Genomic DNA, 17,112 nt, shown 5'->3' with positions numbered 1-17,112 from the left:
TGAATCAAGCTGTTGGTTATGATAAAAACAACAATTTCTTTTTTAAACCTTAAAGTGCATATTTAGGACAGGCATATGTCTCATTTAAGTCTGGACAGTAGAAGAGTTTTACATACATAGTGACAGGTAGAAGCATAGCGAAGGAGAGCTGCCTAGATGCTTTTCCACCTATCTCAAGCACTCATGTAAGAGAAGTGATACATGTTTTAATAACATAGCCTTTATTGATGACATGAGAAAGATGTTTTAAAGCATTTGGTTTTCCATAAACAGGAAAGGAAAATTTGCTTGCTACGATGTAATTATATAAAATTGTGTCTCTAATATGAAAACAAAGGTTTGCATACTTGATAACACAGTACCATCAAGAATTTCTAAGTAACGGTATTTTTGACAGAAAAGGGAAAAACAAATTTTCATGTACAGAAGTATAAAACAAGCACAAACATATTACAGTGAATTCTGACTATTTGCAGGCACAGTTCTTGAAGATGGCTGAAGAAACAGATCCTAGTAGGATCAAACTGCATATATTTACACTCACAGTGTAAAAGTAATGTTGCCAGTTAACTCAAATACGCATTTTCATTGCTGTTCCAGAAGTCAGGGAAGCCTAGAAGCTAAACTTTAACCTCAGGCATTCACACTTGAAACAAAATCCTTCTTGCATCCTGCATAATTAAGGCAAATTTTGTTATCTTTTGAGAATACCTCGTACATAGTTTCTGCACAAAAATAAGAAATAAAAATAAAACTATATATATATATATATATTTAGTGGAACACTGTTACATATGGTCCAGCAGAATAAGGCACAAAAAGTAAATAAAATGCAAAAGCTTATATAAAAGTTAACGTGTTATTCTGAATGGAATATAGCAAAATTCAAGTAGATCTGAGTATACTCGTTTCTTGCAGTGGGAATTAGACTTCATATAGATTTTTCATGCTAAGTTTGATGTACAAAGATTCAGCGTGTAAGGACAAACTACCAGAAGTAGGTCATTCGTACAGTGACTGTATTTAGAAATATGGTACTTTTCAAACCACCTTAAACAAGGCTCCTCAATGGGATGGTTGGATTAGATGATCTTATAGGTCCTTTCCAACCTTGTGATTCTTTGATTCTATGATTCTGTGACTATCTGACCTGAAATCCAAGCATTATTTTTTCTGGAAAATGAGGTATGTTTGGTTTCTTGCCCAGGCCATGGGAAATTTTGTATGCATGCTTAATTTGCATACTGATATTTTCATTAATATAATTGACACTACATGCCCCTAACGTCGGGCACGTTGGCACAGTGTGTTTTTGCAGGTACTCACAAGCATATTTTCTCAATCTAAAATTCCTCAGAGATTACTGTGCACAATGGCTCGCTTGTATCACTGCATTATCAGGGTCAGAAACCTTTCAGGTGAGTTGAAAGGAGCACGGTCTGTTTATCAACTAATCTGTATATACATGTACTCATAGAATGGAGAATTAAGATGAAAGGCATGCATCGTAATCTGTTGCCTGATTACAGCCTCAGAGTCCCTCCCAAGTAACAGATATAACATTTTCCTAAGGAAAGGGGAGAGCAGACCAAGTCTTCACTTCCTTCCCACAGTTTCAGCTAATTTCTTCAGTCTTTTCTTCAGCTCTAGAGGAAACTTCTCGTAGCACTTTTTGCAGACAGGCTTCATATCAAACTCAACAAATTTATTTCTAAAATGACATAGCAAGAAAACAAAGTTTTAGTGGAAAGGATAGTGAAGAAAATGTGGGTTGTATTAAATGTGCACAGACAAACAACTGCAACTGCACTTCGTACATATGTATGAGATTACTTTATATACATTGCAGACTGTGACTGAAATACTCTGAGTGTGTGTTATGTCCCTATTTATAACTCTTAAAAAATCTTTCAAACTCAGCTGTAGTGCTAAGCAAACTAAGCTTAAGATAATAAAATAACAATATATCGAGTTGCAGTTTGGTGAAAAATATTAGGCTGTGACAGACATGAACGCATGCAAAAACATTAAGTAAAAGCATCTGTAGCACTGACCAAGGAAGAAAGGAGCACAGGTGGTGGTGAGAAGAAAAAAAGTTTACAAACAGATGGGCTTTTTCTTTTTCTGCTTCTCTTTCTCTTTCTCTTTCAACTTTGCTTCGCGTTCCCGTTTGGCGAGGCGTCGCTTAAATTCATCTGGCATTTTCTCATAGCAGTGTTTGCAGACAGGTTTTAGATCAATTTCAACAAACTTATCCCTTCAGAGTTAAAGGCAGAAAAAATAAAGGATGAAAAAGGAGAAGAGTTAAGAAGTCTGAACTGAAGGAAGAACGGAACGGGCAGCTGAAAGAGATGTAAATTAGTAAATGGAGCAAGAGGAAGGTACAGGCACATTTCTCAGTGTTGTTCATAGAGCTTCTGTACCATAACAGTTACACCTCCAGCAACACTTCATATTTTAAAGATAACCACTGATACATTTTGAAGGCATCACACCTATCGATTGACTTACTTGAGTGTTAACTTAGTGTTGCAAGTTGAACAAGCGAAACAGTTCACACACCACGCCTTATTCAGAGCAGACACAACTAGAGCAAGGAAAACAAAAAAAAGGGTAAATCATTAGCATTACCAAAAAAGTTAAAAAAAATAAGGTCAAACATCAGTGAGATGTGAAGGACAATCATTTGAATCTTGTAGAAAGCATTAAGGTCTGCAACAATAATATGGCAAGACCTGGAAGGCACACCTGATTGTTGCTCAGTGGGACTGTGAAGCACGCATAAAGCTGCCTCTGAGGGCACACAACTCTGCTTTGGAGAGAAAACGTTTACTCTTTGTTCTGTACCTCAACTTTCAGATACTCCTCTCTTTCAGTATACCTTTGCACCTTTCCCTGCCAAAAGTTGCTTCTCTTTTCAACCTCAGATAGAGGATTCAAGGACAATGTTCTTCTATGTTTTGTCAGCAGCAATTAGAACCAGAACTCTGTAAAGCCAAACTTCTTTTCCCACACTGAGGGGCAAGCAACTCATTCACATATGCTTACATTTATTCTACTGCTTGTCGAAGTGCTAGTCAAAGGAAAGTCTGCTTACAAGAGATCTCTATATTGCAGTCTCTTAAAAAACTGCTGCCACAAGTGTTTGTTTCACCAGATTGGGAGAGGAAAAACAAAACTGGATACTCAGCATTTGTGATAGCAGTGTCAAATTTGTGTGCAGAAATGAAAGAAGAAATGTAGAAGAATTGAAAATGCACAGTGAAAACAATTACTGCTTTATAATCAGTTCAGTGACTGAAATGAACAGTATCGAGAGTCAGATTCTATGGCAGGACATTCACAACATACAGAGATGTGGTGATCAGACAAGGCTGCATTTTCTCATTCACTCCAAGCCCCAGTTCTCTTCATTCAGGATCACAGTGAAGAGCATGCCGCTTCTGGATTGTTGTTCTGCAGGTACAGTCCAGTCCCAAAGTGTGGGGGAAGCGCACATGGAATGTAGGTCTCACCCTATATTTACATGACTATGAACTACTTTTATGGCCTTTTATATACCAGAGGCTTCCTCCCACTTTGATAATGGCTTTGGCTTAGGTAAGGCTAAGATGTGTTTACTTCAGTCAGGTGAAGCTAGGGACAAAATCACATGGCATGACTGCATGTGGAATGATTTGCCTTATTATATTTTATCGTTGATGATAGTCCAGAAGGCCTACAAAACAATCTCTCCTCCCAAGAATTAAAGTGCTTCCAGTTATGCCTTCAAGGACAGTCCTTCCAGGTGTGATTCCCTTCTGGTTTTGTGAAATTATCATCAGTCTCAATTTTCACAAGACAGGTGCCTGTGACAGATAGATGAATATCTCCAGGAACCAAACTGAAACAATGGAAGGTAGGCACTTAAAAAAGAAATCCCTTACAAAGCCCATCTGAACTGTTCAGTATCTAAATATTTTTCCAAATCTGTGTCACGATCCCTAAATTCATTTGAGGAGATGCCTCTGTGATCATTCTCACAGTTGTGCATACTCCTTTTTAAAGCTGGTGGGGGCAGAAAGCTTCCTCTGCATCTCCCAGCATCCCTGGCCTTTGGTTATTACTTAAAAGGTTTCCAACTGACCACAGTTCTCTTTAGCTCCTGTTTGATCTTCCATCATCACGAAACATCTGCTGTAAGGTCTTCTTCCCATTTGGCCTCTAACTAGTCACATCTATCCTAATTTCTGATAGAAAGAATGCCTCTTTGTGGTTTAATGGGAGCAGTCAGGGATTCAACAAAGGACCTTCCTTCCACTTTTAGAAAGAACTTTCATCAAAACGCAACGTTAAGAAAACAGCTAGAGAACTGCTTACCATCTCCTTCAATCACACGATTGCAATGGAAACATACATCGCCAAACAGCTGAAGAGGAAGGAGAAGCAATGAATTTTTAATGTAATTACTTTATTGACAGTAATTTTTTAACTGTATTTCAATAGCTTTCCTGTTTATTTCAGTTTAAATAAAGGAGAATGATGGCAAGTCTGATTTGGGTTTCCAATTCAATCTTGCATCATCTTATCACAAAAAGACTTTAGTAATATGAAAGATGGAAACATTTCTTTGCATCTGCTTACCCCTCTACAAATATGATTTTGTTCTGCTGTTTCCCTAATTCTGAACATTTGAACATTTGAAGTTCAGCAATGAAGAGTCACATACTTGTTTTTAGTAACCATCCAGCTGAACATCTGTACACCCATTCAACACACAGCTCTTGCGTGGTGTATGTTCTTGCTCTGTCATGACTGCAATACTATTGCTAATAATGACCTGGTATTTATTGTCTGCAGAGATGCCAGCAATATTTCAACCACCTGCCCTTCATCGCTGACAAATTTAGGATCCATCTGTAATTAGCAGATGCCTTACAACTCCCAGGTATAACCCTACTTTATTTATCCAAGCAAAGATGTGTACATGACACCTTGCATTTGGCTTCCAAAGAAGAAAGGTCTATTCATTATGCTGCTGGACTGCCCAATCAAGGGAGTCTGGAGGGAAATGGTACAACTCCATACACCTCTTATTTAAAGGCAAGTGGTCACTAGGTGGTGTCCTCTGACAAATTTAGTCTTTGTTAGTCTACAGCAACTGGTTGAAAGAGCTTCTTGATGCAGCGTATCTTAACGTATCTGATCATCTTAGAATTGCATCTGTAAGGAAGACCTCGCTACTCAAAGGTTTTGTGTTAAACCACAGCTCCTGAGTGGCAAATCATCTTTATGTTCTTGGGGAACACTGGGTGTCATTAGCTGCTCTGATCTTACAGAAGTATAAAAGCTTGAAATAGCTCAACATAAGCAACACTAAGCTTGAAGAACAACTAGGTTCTGATTAGCCCAGCTATTCTTTGTGAATTACCTGCAGTTATCTTTTTTAAATGCAAACCTTACCTATAGAGAAATCCATATAAACTGACTGCAGTGGAATACCTACTAATCAGCTTTACTCTCACAGGTGATCATAAGAAAACAGGATCTTCCTAGTTTTCCATCCCCCGTTAATCAAACCTATTTTAAAAAACATGTAACCTTACCTGATTGTAGTGGGTTTCACAATATGCCAAGCCTTTTCTCTCATAATGACGATGACCCAGGAATGGCTTTTCACATTTTGCACAAACAAAATGCTACGAAGAAAATTATGGATTATTTTTTTGATATCTTGTAAATAATGGTATTTTTTTCAAGAAAGCAAACAGACAGTCCCTAGACTGAACATAACCAAAGCCTACTGAGCTCGCCGCGCCATCTTGAAAACAAGAATTACACCTATTGTTTTGTACTTTCAGATCACTAAAATAACTCCCCTTTTACTGCCTTGAACATTTCTACTCAAAAGTTACAACAAAGAAAAAAAAAATGCACTGAAGCAATTCTGATACGTTATTAATGACAGAATGAAGTGAGATCAAATAATGTTCACCACCATTGCATCTTGTGAAGAAACACTTGCTGGAGGTGAACTTCATAACAAAGACTGCTTATTTTCATAACTTAAAGGGAAGATAAAGAAGTAAATCGTGGACTTGGTGACATTTTCTTCTACAAGGACCTTGCAGTGCTTCCTTGGACTACTGATTTTAGCTCTGGAGGCAGAGGTCTCTTCTCAGTGGAAGATCAGACACATCAAGGTTGAAAATGGGATTAGTAGATGCATTTGCTGATCACTGCTGCATACATTCCTAATCCTTCCATGGAAACTGATCGCTGATATTCCAGTAAAGTATGTTAATGTTCACATTTGTGACAGACAATGTGTCAGCTGATGTTTACCTCCACGTGCCACTGTTTGCCCATAGCATTCACCACACGTCCTTCAATTGGCCTTCTACATGCTCCACAGATGGGGACACCCATTTTGTCATGGCAGGGTAAGCAATATAATTCTCCCTTCAGCTCACGAGCATCAGCAGTAAGTTCCTTCCTGTTCAAAAATTCATTAATTGAGCGCATGAATAAAGAAACTGAACAATTTCAATGAGAGCTTCTGTAGAGATAATGTAATTTTTAGAACTTGTTTTAGTAATTGTATTTATACTACAATAATGTATTTAGCAGCATCAAATACGACACTTCAATTTGATTATTTTTTAAACAAGACTGATAGAGAGAGAGTGGGGCAAGTCTCTTCTCACTGGTGACAAGTGATAGAACGACGGGAAACGGCCTCAAGTTGCTACAGGGCAAGTTCAGGTTGGATATTAGGAAACACTTCTTTACAGAAAGGGTAGTCAGGTACTGGAATAGGCTCCCCAGGGAGGTGGTTGAATCGCCATCCCTGGATGTGTTTAAGAGCCGTTTGGATGTGGTGCTCAGGGATATGATTTAGCAGAGGGTTGTTAGAGTTAGGGTACTGGTTAGGCTGCGGTTGGACTTGATGATCTTCGAGGTCTTTTCCAACCTGGGTTATTCTATGATTCTATGATTCTATGATAGATTCCACAGTAAACTGAGGAAAGCCTGCTATGTAGGATGCATCAAATCTCTCTGAAAATAGCTACTGAACTTTTCCCAAACAGGTTAGAAAGCTGTAGCCATGCCTGCCGTGGCTCTCTTAGCACCACTTTCTTTAAGATTTACATAAATGTACCTGAAGGGAAAATGTACTCCTCTGCATTTTCCTCATGATATCAAACATCAGAGAAAGGAAAATATTAAGCTGACAATAGCATTGACACATTACTACAAGTTGTTTTTTTAATTCATCCTCTGCTATGATACTGAAACGATAGCTTCCTTTGTACTAAAAAACAAACAACTAATAATGCGTGCTATATCCTACAACGCCCCCTGATCGGTCCATGCATCAGCTGGGGATACAGAAACATGCAGCTACGTATTCTGCAGCTGCAGAAGCTGATAAAATGAGGTGAAGGGAAACATAAAAGAAAAACATTATTTGGAAAACTCAACTAAGATAATGACTGAAGCAGCTGAAGATGACCACTTTTGTACCCTTTGTAGCAGAAAAATAACATCAATCATTTTGCTGCCATAAGCAAGTTTAAGCCCAGATCTCCTAATTTACCACCCTGTGCTGCAAATTTCAGTCTTTCATCACACCCCAGCAGATCACCTGTTGTTTGAATGGAAGGTCCAACTCTACCACCCCAAGAGACATAACCAGACACATATCTAGTAGCAAGGCACTCAGAACTCATCCCTTTTGCCTGTTGTACAGTACTGGTTTCCACTTTAAAACGTAAATGGGTGAAGCAAATAAAACCAGCATTCTCCTGTTTTCTTTTGTGGAACTCAAGTTACCCGCAGTTTGCACAGTTGAAATGATCAGGGTGATAAGGATCATTTTTGAAAATGAGAGGTTGTTCGTCAATAATGGCATGGCACTTCTGGCAAATGTACTTTCCCAGGCCTCTGGCTTTTTCCTTGTTATGGCAAGGACGGCAGAGATGTCTGTAACAACATAAAAGAAGACAGGTTAAGTACCGGCACCTGTTACAAATCAAGCATCTAACAGAAACTCATTTCTATCACTCCCAGGTACAAAACACGCACTTGACAAGAAATCTGGTGTCGAAGTAGATAAGTTATTCATATTTTATGTGCATATTTTAAGGTATCCACTCTTAGTTTTGTGATGCATTCTTAGACCTTTTTCTCATAAAAGACACTTCAGTTACTCCATCTCAGCAGGAAAGCTTTCTTTACCATAACCTCTACATCTCTCCCAACTTTCATTTCATTTTCACCATGATCAGTGATAGAGGGAAGGGTGAAGACCCACCTGCCAGCATTCTTGACAAATCCAATATCTGCCAATACTTCGTGGCAGATATCACAGCAGAAGCAGTCTGGATGCCAACTGTTGTTCATAGCTTTAATAACACGACCAATAATGAACTCACCTGTAGGAAACACAGTAACAGGATGTAAAATACCATGCTACACAAAGTTATGAGAAGCCTACAACCAAATCACTAGAATCATTTCATCATTTTTTGCCTCTCTCTTCTTCTTCTTTCGAATTGTCATTCACACAGTGTTGGCTTCTACTCCGCTAGGTCTATAATCAAGCCTTAAAAGAGCTCCATACTCAAAGCACAACAGAACTGAGTTTGGGTGGCCTTGACCCTACTGCAAGAAAACTCCTAGAGTCAAAGTACAAAGATACAGTAGGAGAATGCACTTACTAAATAGCAAATCCAACACACGCACCAATTTCTGATCTACCACAGAGTCCTGTCCTGTGAGGCACTGAAAAAGTGAGAAAACTGCCATTTCATATTCTCTACTGCACAGCCACATCAAACATGCATGTTGTTCTCTGTGTACACATTGCAGCCAAGGCCCCTGAGCAGTGCAAGCACTGCCTAAAATATGTCTGGAGCTCAGCTTCCTGGTGCTGTGAAAGGCTGAATCCTGGCTCTAAAGAGCCTACAAATCAAACAGCTGCCAAAGAGAAGCGATCAGGCAGATAACAGATGTAAATGAGATGAAGTCTAACACGCAAGTCTGTGGCATTCCCATGAAGTCACAGCTTTTCAAGAATAAAACTGGATGGTCTCTCGAAGTGTCGGAAAAGCTTGAGGCATCGCTGCTGACAACAGCCCGGTTGATTTTGGCTACTCTCACTGAATTCAAAAACTGGAAAAGCCCATTTCCAGGCAGGATCCATGGAGTGCTGTGGTAAGTGAGCAGTGACCTGGGAGGCAGTCCAGCCAGCCAGTCACACCCTCCAGCAAATTCACTTTCTTCTAACTTGTCTGTTGGAACAAGTCAGTACGTAAAACTGATGAGGTTTTAATAGAGCTGGTGCTACGAGGAATAAGAAGCAGCAGAAAGTAATGAGCTGTGGCAGCTGAGTGGGAATACTCCTGGAGATACATGGTGTAGCTCCTTCATAAACCTGCCACAGGCCAAAACACTCCCTGAGTGCTGCAGAGGTGAAGTTCCCTCTGCCAAACTCCCCGAAGAGAAGCTAGGAGCAGATCAGTGATAGAAGCAAATCAGTGACAGGAGAGGACAGGAGAGCAGAGCTCTGCCATGTATGGACAGTGCTGGTGTGCAGGAAGAGCACTGCTTTGTGTTTCAAGGGGTTAGACAAGAGGATTCACAAAAGTCCTTTCCAGGCCAAGAGCAGGAAAGGAGAAGGGGAAGCTGTGGCACACAAGAGCAGGAAGAGAACAAAGGAGGGAGACTGCAGAGTAACTGGAGGAACACAAAGGTCCCTCACACTTGGGAAGTGACTGGACTGTAAAGGGAACAAAGCAGTTCCTCCTGGTTTGTCCCACACTTCAGGTTCATTCAGATATCACCACTGAGCTCTTTCTTCCTCTTCCCCTGCTTGTTCAAATCTGCAGCTGAAAATCCAAAGGTCCAGAACATCTGCTTCCCCTCCTTCCAGCATCTGACCACTCCCTCTGCACAAGGGAAAGGCCTTACTAAGATAAGCGAAAGTTGTAGCAGCTTGCCCAGGTGCCTCAGAAATATAAGAGCTTCCAGACTTGATCAAACAAGGATACAGCAATGACTTCTCAACCCTGACCAAGCAAAATGTGTCACACACAGAAAACTTGGTGTAAAAGAAAACTTGCAGTTGATTACAGCATAGCAGACATGCAAGCATTTACTCAATAGCAGCAAATAAAATGCAGCCCTCAGTGTTACACAGGGTAGACAACAGATGCTGAAGCCTTAAAGGGATCTGTGTCAAAAATGGAAAGCAGGTGATATCACTAGATGATAAAGATTGCCTCTGCTTCTATAGAGGACAACATGGATAGGTTACAATTATCAAAACAGATTAAGACTTGTGAGAGGGTTTCAGCTGCTTGAGAAGGGATGCATGTGAGTACGTGCATGTGGATGCAGAAAATCAGGAGCTCATGAATGAGCTGCCCATTGAGTCACTGGATGAACAGTTGAACTACTCATCCAAATAATGCAACCATTTATGTTTTTTTAAACCTACTGTTTGGTGACCTTTAAGAAAAGCAGCTCCCTGAGTTCACTGAAATTCATCCTGGAAGTTCAGCTGTGTGGGGCCACCTCCCAGAGGAGATACAACAGGGCTGCACATCTTCCCCCAGCAACATATGTTGACTTCCCATTTGTGATCGGTGTGAAATATTTCACCTGAATGTAAAACTTACCACACTGGTGGCAGCAAGGAGCAAAAAGCATTTGAAAATCATGTTCGCAGTACTTCCTCCCTTCAAACTGCAAATGGAAAACAAGGCAAGAGAGGTTAGCAGCATGCCCTTGACATAAATACTGTAACAGCAGGTTGTTTCCACAAGCAACTGAGTAGTAGAAGATAAGGATCTGTATAATAAGCAAACCAGACCACGTGCTAGAAAAACAGGCACAAAATTCACCCGGCTTAATTCAGATAATAGATAGTATGTATTGTCAATACAACACTATTCCTTTAAAACTGCTGAGAGTGTAACCCACCTTCTTTTACACAGAATCAGAGAATCACAGAATGACCTGGGTTGGAAGGAACCTCGAGGATCATGAAGTTCCAACCCCCCTGCCTGGAAGGGCCACCAAACTTCCACATTTACTAGATCAGGTTGTCCAAGGCCCCATCCAACCTGGCCTTGAACACCTCCAGGGACAGTGCATCCACAACCTCTGTGGACAGCCTGTTCCATGACCTCACCACTCTCCTAGTAAAAAACTTCCCCCAAACATCCAACCTAATCCAACCTTTACTTCACAACAGATGCCTGAATTTTGAGAGACTAACAAAAATCTGAAGCAGACAGAATTCTGTGCAGGAAATTAGCTTTTGAAAAGCTTTCCTGGGGGGAAGCATTTTCCCTGAACCCATTTGATCCCTTCCTCACTCAGTGTTTCCTGTAAGAATGGCCCAGCACACTGGAGGAAGTAAGTCTGGGGGAAGGAAGAACACCCAGGGACAGAAATCTTTGCAATTCAGGGAGCACTGTGGGCAAAACATAAAAAAGAAATCGTGCTTTTCTTTCCCAATGCTTGTCTGAGGAAATTTTAAAGAACAAATTTCTCTAAGCCGACTAGATGAAGTAAGGAGCTGATCTGAAGGGATCTGGAGCTGAATTTTCTCAAAGCTTAGAGAAGTTCAGTTGTAGTTCATACAGAAAAAATAAAACATCTGGAAAAAAAAATATGGTATGACACTGCATTAGCAATCTAACTGAGAAATATGTAAGAACATGTAGACAAGTATGCCCTAAAATGATGGGAAATGTTTAGATACCTTCAGGCGCACCACTGCTAGACACCAATGCCAGCTAGCATGTTAAAACCAGACAGATAATATTAGGTATGTTTGGATTTGAATGTCTTAAGTTTAAAAAACTGAAGCGGAGCAGGAAATCCCCACTTCTTTCTTTCTTCTGAATCTAACACAAAACAAAGCAAGTAGCGTAACATATTACCCACAAATTAAGTTTTGATGCATGGATGGAAAATACAGCTATATCCTTTTACTCTCTGAAATTTCAAGGACTAACTAAAACATAAGTACAGTAGTACAGCGCAATCCATAGGCAGGACTTAATGCGACCACCTAGAAGTCACTGCAAGCATGAGATCAGAAACTTTATTCCTGTGCTCAGCCTAAATCTCCCCTACACAAGGATCAGAAAGACGTGTGTTCCACAGTCTCTTTTCAGAAGCCTATTCCAGCAATTCATCAAAGGCTTTTCCAACGTAATACTCTACAACAGACGACCTTTTAATTGGAAGTAGTGCTTGTGTCATTTTTTTTTTTAATTAAGAGACAGAGGATTATTAATGTCCCAGAGAGTAATGGAAACTATTAGTTCATTGAGAACTGTGCTTGCTTCCTGCCAAATGTAATTCTTTTTAAACTGGAAAAAAAAAAACAACCCACCACCAGAAAGCTTCCAGCCTTGTGTAAACAGTTGGTACATTGGGAGATGCAGATGTTTGCTTGCATTTCAGAGCCACAAATTGATCTGGGCAGACCGAACAGGTTTCTGTCAGGCAGGTTGGTTACTATATGCTTTTGTTTATATTTTCAGCATTCTTGGCTCATTTGTGCAGCATTTGTGGATGATCCAGCAGCTCCTCCATTAGAGAAAATCTTAAGCTTTTGTGACAAATGACACAGCACAGGTTTAAAAGCAAGGTAAGGGTCCTAAAAGGGCTTTTAACAAATGGCTGTGCGCTATGGGTAGTATTCAACTCTTCTAACCTCCATTATTTGAAGGTGAGGTGCCCATGGTTCCCATTGGGAGGGACCTCTAAGGAGGTCCATTCCTTAAGTCCAGAGTAGCAAGGTCTTAAGAAAAAGCCCACCAAGTAATCACAATGGGGCAAAACAGTCCCTCTAAGCAAGGTGCCACCAAAGCTGCCCATGCAAACGGGCTGTTACTCCACTGTCAGTACTGGACTGTGCACTACTGTGTGTTATAAAACTTGCTGATGGCAACTTCAGGGAAAGCAGACTTCTGTCGCATTCTGCAGTGACACCAGCTTTTCTTCCTGAGTAGTCTGACCGGTTTCACCTCACCACGGTGGAGCAGAGCATGAAAACTTATGGCAGCACTTGAGTGTAAATGTGATAAGCGGCTTAATGACTAACTGGGGAAACTCTGCAATTCTTGCGATAGGCACAGGAGGAATATTTAACTTCCACAAGTCTTTTCCAAGAAATGCTAGCTTAGCTGAACTGGGCACAGAGTAAACATCATCTAATGTAGGGCTAACAACAATGCACGTGTTTACCCATGGGGAGCCTGCTCAGAAAAACACCTTACCTGTCTATAACTCCACATGCATCTTTTTGAAGGGTTCATTAAGCCAGTCTGAGGAATGTATTCCTTCTGCATTAGAACCACAGAACATCCTGAACTGAGAGGGACCCACAAGGATCATTAAGTCCATCTCCTTGCTCCTCACAGCACCACCCGAAAATCAGACCCTGTGTTTGAGAGCGCTGTGACCACTGCCCTGGGCAGCCTGTTCCATGCCCACTTAGTCTCCTCTGCTCTGGGCTTAATGAACCAAGGGGTTTCTCCTCACTCATCTTGCCTTACAGACCCTTCCCCATCTTTGTAGCCCTTCTTTGGATGTTCTCTAATAGTTTTACGCTCATTTTATGTTGTGTGCCCAGAACAGTGCAGAGTAATCAAGGTGAGACCACACTAGCACTGAGTAGAGAGAGCAACTGCCCTCTCCAGTCACTGTTTCCTCACAGAGATAACAGATCACCTTAATTACTCATTGTTAGCCATCTCCTGAGCATTGGCCAACCTAAGCTTACCCTCTATCTGCTTAGGGCTGTTCCTGTTTCTCTCTCTCACCTAAATGCTCTGAGACGGTATATTCCCAAGTCACATGCTGAGATTCTAAATCACACTGCATGAAAGAAGAGCAAGCTTGCCTCCACTTCTCCATGAGCAACACTACAAGAAACCGTGTCAAGGTTTCCACTGCAATCTCAGTAACTACTTCAGTGTCAAGCGAAATCTGTGTAGGCTGCATGGAATAACTGGAGAGAGAAATGGACTCTGTCAAACACTTCCAACCTGCTGGTTGCGGACAGGGTAGCCCAGTATGGACATTCACTCTGTAGAAGATGTCAAGCACAAGCCAATACAAATGTGGGTGGAGGGCTGGGTGAGATTTATGAACCATCTTCTGATGCTTGTCAGAACACTGACAGAGACTGGAAAGTACCCCTCTTCAATAGCAGCAGACAGACCTGCTGGTGTAGAGAGAAACTGCAAGACCTTGTGGTAGACATTAGGACTCGAGGCAGAAAGATGGCCTGAAGTTCAAGCCACACCCAAGTCTCTGGATATTCTCTTAGTCTTGATAATCATTTTTTTTTTAACTGAAACCTTCCACTTTCTATGTAACATTTCTCAAGAATAAAGTCACTGCAAGCCTCAGCCTGGCCTGAAAAAAAAATAATTAGCAACTTAAAACAAAAACACACCTAATAAGTACACGGGCCTTCTTTTATTTCCAAAACAATCAATGAGCATTCACTTCTGATTTACTTAATGAATATGTGTGCATACAATGTAACGAAACACCATCAGATTGTCCCTGCCAAACAGGTTCAGCTATGGCCACAGATGAGCAACAGAAAGGCTGTAACATTCCTAAACCAGGAGCAAACTTAAATCTATCTTTCTTTCCATTGGAGCCTCTCTTCTATTCTCTAGGAGACATAGACTGCCTGGAGCAGTTTATCTCAAAAGACCATTCCACTTCCTGAAAGAGGTCCATGGATTGTCCCACTGTTATTTGAGAGTCAGAAAAATGATGAATAAAGCGCTCATTATTTAGAGAAAAGTACATTTTATTGTTTCATGACAAATTTATCAACAAATGTTTTACTTTTAAATTGTACGTATCACTTCACATTTGACTCAGGTCTTAACACGTCAGGGCAGACTCTTTACCATGCCTGCAAACAGGGAGCAACTCATATGATATTAACAATAATAATGCAAGGTGTAAGTATCTAAGGGGTGTTTTGTTTTGTCTTTTCTTAATTGCTACTCTTCTGCAGCCCACCTTTTGATGTGTCATGGAGCACTGCTGGCTCATTTGCCACAAATTGTGCAACACTATCTCTACAGCACTGAAAAACCTTTTGATCCACAAGAAAGGTGAGAGAAAGCAAGCTCAGGAATCCCCTTTGCCAGCTTCTTTTTCCAATCAACACTCCTCACCCTGTCTCCTTCTCCTAACCATACAGCATGACTCTGTATAATTAAGAATACCCCTGTGGAAGATGAAATGTTGGGCTCTTGACACAATGATGGGCACTGCATGTGAAAGTGGGTTAGAACAGGATTTTCAGAAGCAACTGAACGTTTGATAATTCTGTGAACTCTGCCTTTAGTCTGTTAGAGCCTCAGATAGCCATCCATAAACTTCAGGTAATAATTGCCTGTCTCCCATGTTCTACCTTTCCTTACACCTAGGGTTAAAGAAAGGTGAGTGGAGTTTTCCATTGAAAGCATATTAAACTCTGGATTTACCTGACTCAGGACTCATCTGATTTTGGCTGTCAACACACCTTGACCTCAGCATGCTGGCTTACAGGTCAAGTGATATTTCAGAAGCTGTGCAGGCCTCACTCACTCAGCAATAAACCTCCTAAAGACTGCAGGATGCTGGAGTTTCCCTTTGACAACTCTATTCTAAGAAGAATGCTTTCCCTGTATTTCTGATACAATATGTAGTCTATAGATTTTAATGAAAAAAAAAACCTGCAGAGGGAAAGAAATCTCCAGTAGTTCTTTTCTCAGCCCTAGTAGCACTAAGTTACACACTTAAATAAGGTTATACACACTGATATCCTCCAAACAGGCATGGAAACATTTCTTCTTCCTTCTCCCCTCTACCAGGCATAATCTTTTGGAACTCCATTTCTTCCACAGCAGCTGCTAAGGTATCGATCAGCCTGTAGTTACTTCTCCCAGCTTACCTCGTAGAAGAGCCCTTCAGGAAACTGCTGGAAGCACTGGGCACACACGAAGCACTGCTCGTGGTACAGCTCACCATTGCTGTTGACGATTTTCTCTGCTGGCGCAAAGCCCCCTCTGCAGCGCTCACAGATGGCATTTGCGAGTGCGTTTGCCATGTTGCTGTCACGAAAACAAGAAACAGAAAGAAAATGAGTTCCAAAGGCAGCACAACTGATTCTGGTTCTCTATAATTTTCCAAAGCAAAGGACATCAGCCTAATGCTAGGCTGTCCAGTGAAAACTTTTCCATGAACCTAATGACTTGTGATGTTCCCTTAGAAATAAAACTGTTTCCTTCTGGCTCCAAACTCTTTGGAAACAAAGCCCCCACAATGCGCTCTAATAACTATTGGTCATTGTTACAGATGCATCTGCTGTCTCTTTATGATGAGAAAAGGCAGGTAATTCAAAGAAGTAATATAAAAGTCATGGAACACATTTGAATTACAGAAAATAAGGGCAAATGTTAGCAATAATTGAGGACCTCACACTGGAAAATATGAATGTTAATTCTAAAATAATTCACAATTCTAGAATACGAGCGTACAACAACATTAATTCAGAAGCTCTAAACAAGCAGCGTGGAAGAGTTTAAAACATTAAGCATGGCAGATTGCTGAAAACCGCAGCAGGTAAACAATTAAATCTGTAAAATCACTTCAAGCTATGCACAACCTGTAGAAATAATAAAGTCATGGGATCTTTGGTTTGTTTGTTAGGATTCATCTCCATAATAGCAGATCACAGCTCCTCAGCACCAGACCAAGGACAAGAAGAAGGTAGAAATGCTCTGGCTGCAGTGCTGGGGTGCTCCACCAAGACCAGGCATAGGGCAATGCAAACAGGTGATGCAAAAAAAAGCTCAAATAAATAGCAGTTTTGGTTGCTTCTCAAAGGCATGTGACCATAGAATGAGTGTGATAGCTGCAAAGTATCAGGGGGATTAGCAACTTCACTAGGATTGTGTTCACACATACAACAGTCAGTACAGCTGTCTTACACTTAATTAAGGCCCCAGTACCAAGAAAGGGTCACTTATTTGTCCTTTGCAAGTGCTTTCTTACTAATACTTGGGTTCTCAAAGCTATGCCTTTCAGGGT

General features: G+C 40.8%; 1 protein-coding gene across 10 annotated transcripts in view; it reads right to left on the bottom strand.

Moving 5' to 3' along the window:
• Nucleotides 1–200: 200 nt before the first annotated feature.
• LIMS1 (LIM zinc finger domain containing 1) overlaps nucleotides 201–17,112 on the bottom strand; it is a 62,994-nt gene continuing 46,082 nt past the window's right edge. For 7 of the 10 annotated variants that reach the window (XM_072358327.1, XM_072358361.1, XM_072358340.1 and 4 more), the window contains exons 2-10: nucleotides 15,974–16,133; nucleotides 10,665–10,731; nucleotides 8,297–8,417; nucleotides 7,816–7,965; nucleotides 6,325–6,475; nucleotides 5,586–5,678; nucleotides 4,360–4,408; nucleotides 2,512–2,587; nucleotides 2,055–2,257 (exon numbers count right to left, since the gene is read on the bottom strand). In XM_072358327.1, the coding sequence (XP_072214428.1) occupies nucleotides 2,098–2,257; nucleotides 2,512–2,587; nucleotides 4,360–4,408; nucleotides 5,586–5,678; nucleotides 6,325–6,475; nucleotides 7,816–7,965; nucleotides 8,297–8,417; nucleotides 10,665–10,731; nucleotides 15,974–16,133 (1,027 nt within the window). In that variant the 3' untranslated portion in view covers nucleotides 2,055–2,097. Of the gene's footprint in view, nucleotides 1,712–2,054; nucleotides 2,258–2,511; nucleotides 2,588–4,359; nucleotides 4,409–5,585; nucleotides 5,679–6,324; nucleotides 6,476–7,815; nucleotides 7,966–8,296; nucleotides 8,418–10,664; nucleotides 10,732–15,973; nucleotides 16,134–17,112 lie in introns of those variants that run through there. The other 3 variants (XM_072358377.1, XM_072358370.1, XM_072358320.1) reach the window with 3 other exon arrangements.

The sequence above is a fragment of the Excalfactoria chinensis genome, chromosome 1, assembly GCF_039878825.1.
Source record: "Excalfactoria chinensis isolate bCotChi1 chromosome 1, bCotChi1.hap2, whole genome shotgun sequence".
Taxonomy (NCBI): Eukaryota; Metazoa; Chordata; class Aves; order Galliformes; family Phasianidae; genus Excalfactoria; species Excalfactoria chinensis.
Note: the sequence above shows the minus strand (reverse complement) of the source record. Positions and strands in the feature narration are given on the sequence as shown.